Source organism: Chelmon rostratus, chromosome 10, assembly GCF_017976325.1.
Source record: "Chelmon rostratus isolate fCheRos1 chromosome 10, fCheRos1.pri, whole genome shotgun sequence".
Lineage (NCBI taxonomy): Eukaryota > Metazoa > Chordata > Actinopteri > Chaetodontiformes > Chaetodontidae > Chelmon > Chelmon rostratus.
The window spans coordinates 16,300,178-16,306,938 of NC_055667.1; the positions used below are offsets into that span (position 1 = coordinate 16,300,178).

Consider the following 6,761-nt stretch of genomic DNA (forward strand, 5'->3'; position numbering starts at 1 on the left):
ACAGCTAACACATGTGTCAGCTACCCCAGAGGGATACTTGTGATTGTGAATTGTGTTATGGCCTCATCCTATTTCTACAACTGCCTATGTTTTGTCACTATTCTTTTTTATTTTAATCTACTGGATTTTAAGACATATCACATTGTGCAACTCTGGCGTTGTTAACTAAAGTGAAAAATAATTTGGGTGTGCACCCAGATCCGCTCCAAAATTCAAAGGGTTCTTCCCCGGGCAGTGCTACACCCTTCCACCAAGTTTCAGGAAAATCAGGCCTGTAGTGTTTCCATAATCCAGCTGACAGACCAGATTGAAAACATAACCTCCAACAGTTGGCATGTGTGCACACAGTGGTAAGATACTCCAATTTAATCCTGTAGCATGTGCGGTGAGGCATTTAGTACAGAAATGATGCTTCCACATATTTAATGTATTCTTTAATATACAAGGCATAGAAAAGATTACAACTAATGATACAGTCTATTAAAATACATGGAGGAAAAAGTCAGTAAATCACAATGACAGCAAACACCCTGCTCCTCCAAGTCCCCAGCAACAGGCTCTCCACCATGGGAGACCGAGCCTTTTGCTTTGCCGCACCACGCCTCTGGAACAGCCTCCCAACCCAGCTGAGGGCTATTCAGAGCCTAGACTCTTTTAAATCAGGCCTGAAAACTTTTTTATTCAGAAAGGCCTATGAATGTTGATTATGAACTGATTTTAACCTGTTTATTGTTTTCATTGAGCATTGCTTTAACTTTTTTTTGGTTTAAGTTTTTAACTTTGTAGCACTGAGATCCTGCCGATGAAAAGTGCACTAGAAATCAAATGTATTATTATTATTATTATTACATGAGCAGCGGTTTAATGAGTAGAACCAAGGTTTTGGAGCCAGGCTGTCGGCTCAACTTTACATTCTGTCTTATTGTGAAATGTGTAATGCATAGTAAAATTTTGATTTTAGGATTAAAATTATATGCTGAATGCTTGAAAAATAAAGGAAACTTAAAATTCTGTGACTGGAGCCTTGACTATTGATATATGCTCCATTGTGAGAGGTAAACACTACAGTATTCAGTACATGCCTATTGATGCATGGTAAGTTTGTGCATGTTTAGCTCAGATAATCTTATTTTCGGAGAATATAAATGTTTTTTGTTGCTGTTGTTGTTTTCCGATAAGAGTTACTCCAAGTCAGATCAGAGATCAGAGAATCAGCTTCATGAAGAATCAGCAACAGTTGTTCTGGGCTCCAGCTTCAGCTTGATGGGATCCTTGGGTGTAGTAAATCCATCATTTGCCAGCACCAGTGGAATCTAGGAAAACAAGAAATGCATCACAAATGAAGCCCCACCAAAGCTCCACGCACCCAGTCACCCATAAAAACCTGTCACTGTGTTATTTCAAACAATGAAAATGTCTTCTCACTGTCGTCTCCTTGCAGGTGACAAAGCTGAAGTTCTGAAGGATCTCCACGATGGCCAACTTCATCATCAAGAGAGCAAATCGCATGCCAATGCAGTTCCTCGGCCCTGCTCCGAAGGGCAGGAAGCCATAAGGATCTATGTTGTCTTTGTTTTCTTTGCTGAACCTGAAAAAAAGATGAACAAATATTTTAAGTCGATAACTAAATCCGAGTTAAACCTGACCTTAACCGTGCCACGAATCCAGCAGAGTACCTTTCAGGTTTGAAGGCGTCCGGCTCAGGCCACAAAGCAGGGTCACGTTGGAGGGTGTAAACAGGTATCATGGTGACAGTTCCTTTAGGGATGGTCACACCATTTATTTCCACTGAAGTCTTTGACATTCTCTCTAGCCGGTTAGCAATAGGGTACAGCCTCATTGACTCATTCACCACCATGTCCAGGTATTCCATCTGCATCAGCGCTTCATAGGTTGGCCGACTCTGGAGGGATGTATAAAGTCCTTAATAGCTGGTAGAACAGAACCAGTAGCTCATGAAAAAAAACTAAATGAGTAAATAAAGAAAGAAAGAAAACCCTTAAGTAACCTTTTTTGGGAAGGTTTCATCGATCTCCTCTTGCAGCCTCTTTTGGATGTGAGGGTTCATCGCCAGGTTGTACGCTGTAAATCCCATTGTGCTGCTACTGGTTTCATAGCCAGCGAAGATGAATATCATGGCCTGAGAAAGGATCTCATTATCAGTCAGCCCTGCAACACAAATACAGCACGATGTAACTATCATCACCATCATGACAACAGTGAAAGTAACAGCAACATGTGGCACTTAAAGGTTTACTTCTACTTCCTTACAAGATCCCAATTTCTACTCGTCAGTGATTGACAGCACAGTAAGCAAAACATCCTGTAATACACACACATCCACCCTGATGCAATCACCCACTCGAAGAACAACACAATATATAAAGATGCGCGACACATTAAAACAGCAGCGTCAAAGAACTCAAAATATTAACTGTACAGGGATCAGTCTCTGCACATCAGATAATTAGTGACTGTAAAACAAGAAGTACATCAGTATGTGATTCCTCAACTCTCATACTGACACGATTTTCAGCAAGTCAATATACTGCAACAGCTTAATAGAGTGAGTAAAATCCGTTATGGCTCTTGGCGTGCTAATCAGAGATTTTCATTGGCCCCATCTGGCCACCGCTATGAAACATTTCTGGTGGCGCCACTGGGGCACAAATTAAAGCAATTTGTTTTTTCTTTGAGGAAGAAAGTGACCCTTGATATCCTGAAAGCCATCCCTCAGTCATGACTGCAGAGAAAATCATTCATTTTAATTCCTCCATCTGGCTTGTCTCTCTACCTTTTAGCGAGCTTGGATCGTCTTTGCTGTTCTCTGAAACCTGAGCGTCAACCATCAGCTGCATGAAGTCCACTCGGCTCTGAGGGACGGAAACAAGCAGAAATTGTAGTTTGATTTGTGTTCGAGGGAAAGATTGTGAACACAGAATCTAAAAAAATGGGTCAACAACCAACATCCAAGCCACTGCTGCCATGCACTGTGTACACATTACTTTGTGATGATTCTTCTGCCGGTCTGATTTGATCGTCCCTAGAAACTTGTAGAAGAATTCCAACACTTCGGCAGGGAAGAAGGAGAAGTTCATCTTTTCAAAAACTGGCCCCATGAATGGAAACAGAACTGAAATGAACAAGAATAGAAAAGATGTCATTAATCCCGGGCTCAAGAGGACTAGAAAGACAATCTGGTCAGAGCATAAAGTTTGACATACCAGTGATCACAAGCAACGGGTTCAGAAGGTTGAACTTGACCATTTTCTTAATGTTTGCGACAAAAGGATCAGAGGGCCGATTGATGGAATCAATGTCCACACTGAAGGCAGTGCTGGTCACAACATCCATACTGTAGGGTCCAAATACTCTGCAAAAAACAAACAAAAAAACATGTTATTCCAGTTGGCTGATTCTGGAATAAGTAGTAGGAATAATCAATCAAATCAATAACCAGAACTGGACAATAGAAAAATCTGTGTTCAAATCTCATGGAACATTACTCACTCTTTAACCTCAATGACTTCATCCGCCTTCACTTTCTTGTGAAGACTCTGGATCAGGTTGCTTGAGTGCTGCTGCATTATCGTGTACATCTGCCCGAACAAGCAAATAACGAAACCATTAAATCGTTAAATATATTTACGTACAGGTGTCATGAACCCCCCCCGCTCCAGTGCACATGTGAAAAAAAGTGCTGCACATTAAAAATGTGTTAAAGCTACAGCGCGCTTTTTAACCTCCTTCAGTCGTCCGCTGGTGAATGATGGAGAGAGTATGGCGCGAATCCTTTTCCATTCCTCATCTTCTACTATTGATACAGCATCGCGTAATGGTCCATTTAGGCCAAAATCCTAAACCACACACACACACACACACAGAAGATGCCTCCTTTACACTGTGCTCTTCACTCAGTGCTAAGGTATTAACTTGGGTAAATGCACCTTTAGCAGTTTTTTTTTTCCTTACGCGTCTGTTGGTGAAGACAGAATAACACTCCTTAATCAAGATCGTTTTGATCATAGCTGTGTCCATTATGGCCAACACCGGCTGCCGGCCATCGTACAACCTTGTAATGCAATAGCAGATATTGCAGCCACTCAGTTACAGCCTGGAGCATTGCATGAAGAATATATGGTATGGCATATTCTTTCTTCATTTGTAACAAACAATAGAAGCACACGCGTACTCACCCCCACACCCTGCCATATTTCTGAAAGCATTCTGTGTCAAAATTGTGGATGCCCTAAGGAACAGAGCGAGAGACAGAGGTATGAAGACAGCGGTATCTGCAGAGCATCCGCTTACGATCACCATCTGGCCAGTATGTCTCACCTTTCTGTACTCCAAAAACGTCCCGATAAATGGCAAAGGCTTGGGCCCACGGATGCCTATTTTCTTGAAAAAGCCATATGGAGCATATCCATATCTGAGAATGAAAAGCAGGATTAGAAAACAGAGAAGAAATCCACCTGTTGTTGCAAAAGTAACTTTAACTGTTCTCCTGTTCTTTAGTGAAATTCCCCCAGGCTTATTTTCCTTTACTTATTCTTTGTACAGGTTTTGTTTTATATTGCCTGTCGCTATCGTAAGTACACGGAGGTGCCTGTCGTACTGGAAAAATAACCCTGCTGTGACATCATCCAGCTTCAACACACGTTGAAGTTTTTTGACCAGTGCTTTTCATTTTCTTAACTCAATAGTAAGGTCATAGACTTAATATTTGATCCTGCAAAGCATTTAAAAATAATTGATACATAATAAAACTGCCTGGTAGAGAGTTTACAGCCCTTATGTAATTTAAACTTGATGAAGGTCCACTTTATCAGTCATGAGTCCAACTGTGTTTCGCAACAGCTCAAAATCAATAGCAGGACTATAATTTCAGTCCACCGCATATATTACTATTAAATGACATGTCACAGTGCCTGCTGCGAATATGCCCATTGACATTTAGTGCAGCTTTTACTATGTTTTTATTCATTATCTTATTACAAATGACAGTAATCCTTATTACTACATGGATTCTAGTGACATTATGCAATTACCAGGATAACACTGCCTCACCTTTATCGTGACCTAGGCTCTACTGACATTGAATGCGGCCTTTAATAAATCAGCAACTCTCTAAGTTGAGCTTGACACACAGCTCTTTTCATGGTCCTCCTCTCAGGACTGTCTGTGATTGTGTACTGACGGACATCTCCATTTCTTTTCCCGTTCTTTTGGCAGCACCTTTTGGCACGCGGAGCGCGTCCACCTCAGTGTTTGTCCTCAACCGGGAGGGTCTCAGGAGCCAGAAGCAAATGTAAACTCCTGTGTTGATGTGAGAGCCTGAGCGTGTCGACGGCCAATGATTGCCTAAATGGGACTACATTGCATAACAGTCTGTTTCTATCAGCCGACAAAACACTTGACAAACTTCATTATTAACCTGCGGGAGTATGAGAACGTTTCTAGATCAGTTTGTTTCGGAAGAAACGGGAAGTTAAAGCTAAAACCAGATCCACTGCAGTAACCGCTGAGTCTGAATCTGTTTGCGATTTTAAACTTCACTTACATCTTAAAGTAAAATAAAACTAGGTTTAGAAACACTCACACAGTCTCCAGCCGCAGGGCGAAACTAATTACTTCCACTTCTCTGTTGACATGTTGAATTGTGTTTGGAAACTGTATCTCGACGCATTTCAAAAGGCGGACAGACAAGAGCGCATACTTACACTGCGATGAGAGTGATGACAAATGCTATTAAGGCCCAGGTCTCGATGGAAAGGTCCGGAAGAAAGCCCATTGTCCCACCGATCCACATCAGTGTTGACTGCGGTCAACTGCCCCTCACCGTGCGGCATTTAAGCTCCGCACAGAGGCGGCCCGAAAGCGCGATCACGTGCAGCTTATGTAACATTTCTCGTCCATCAGTCCGAACAGGCCCAGACATGAACTTTTGCAAATATTGCGCAACTTAAGTGGGAAAATTGTAACCTATCAAGTAACCATTTGATTTCTCAGTTATCTCTGAATGATTTCAAAAGGCCTGATAGTTTGATATCCTCCTGATACGCATGCTCCCTTTTCACCAGGAGTTGAAATACTAACAGTATTCCTCACTGTTTTGGGAGCTAATGCATATTTATCCCTCTTAAGTGTTAACGAAAGGCAACAGGTGACATCAAGATTATTATGACTACATGCCATGTCAGTGCTGTGCATGAGTTACTGGACTGGGAACGAGGGGAGAAGCGTGCTCCTCCAGCTTTGGCAGGAAAAGCCTTTTATTCTTTCTTATGCCAGAATTTGGTTCAGGCCAAACGGCTAATGCAATGGTAGCGATAAAGCAGATGCCAAGTGTTTCGTTTTCTTCCCCCAAACAAAAGCAGAACTGTATTAAAAGAAGTGCAGTGAAAATAAGTGATGATGACAGACAGTGACCCACAAGGTACCAAGTCTCCGAGTCACCAGATGTTCCTGTGAGAGTGACATGAAAACATGGTCGAGTGTTACGCAGGCCCTTTTTCACAGCAGACATTTGGATTAGTTCTAGTTGGAAAAGCACAAATGGAACTAATAACATTAATGGTGGCTCTGTAAGCCATGACAGCATGCACAACACCAGGGTGCTGAAACAGAGGGAGCTGAATGGAATTCCATCCTTATCTACACTTAACCCAACTTTATCTATATAGCAACTTTCATGCAAACATGCAGTGCATAGTGGCTCAGATAGTAAAACTGAAACAACACAGACAACAAATGCAATG

General features: G+C 41.8%; 1 protein-coding gene across 1 annotated transcript; it reads right to left on the reverse strand.

The window, feature by feature from the left end:
* Positions 1-417: 417 nt before the first annotated feature.
* LOC121612444 (cytochrome P450 3A27-like) lies at positions 418-5,863 on the reverse strand. The gene is made up of 13 exons (XM_041945330.1): positions 5,724-5,863; positions 4,339-4,432; positions 4,197-4,249; positions 3,973-4,072; positions 3,744-3,857; positions 3,511-3,599; positions 3,225-3,373; positions 3,006-3,133; positions 2,795-2,873; positions 2,009-2,169; positions 1,677-1,903; positions 1,426-1,588; positions 418-1,313 (listed from the first exon to the last, which is right to left on the reverse strand). The coding sequence occupies exons 1-13, from the start codon at positions 5,810-5,812 to the stop codon at positions 1,218-1,220; spliced, it is 1,542 nt and encodes a 513-aa protein (XP_041801264.1). The 5' UTR covers positions 5,813-5,863; the 3' UTR covers positions 418-1,217.
* Between the last annotated feature and the right edge of the window lie 898 nt (positions 5,864-6,761).

Excerpts from the sequence above, each read along its gene's own strand:
- LOC121612444 (XM_041945330.1), bottom strand. The coding sequence starts at position 5,812 with ATGTGGATCGGTGGGACAATGGGCTTTCTTCCGGACCTTTCCATCGAG. Across the intron at positions 1,904-2,008 it reads ATGAAACCTTCCCAAAAAAG|AGTCGGCCAACCTATGAAGC; the intron begins GTTACTTAAGGG and ends ACATCCCTCCAG. Across the intron at positions 1,589-1,676 it reads GACGCCTTCAAACCTGAAAG|GTTCAGCAAAGAAAACAAAG; the intron begins GTACTCTGCTGG and ends TCTTTTTTTCAG.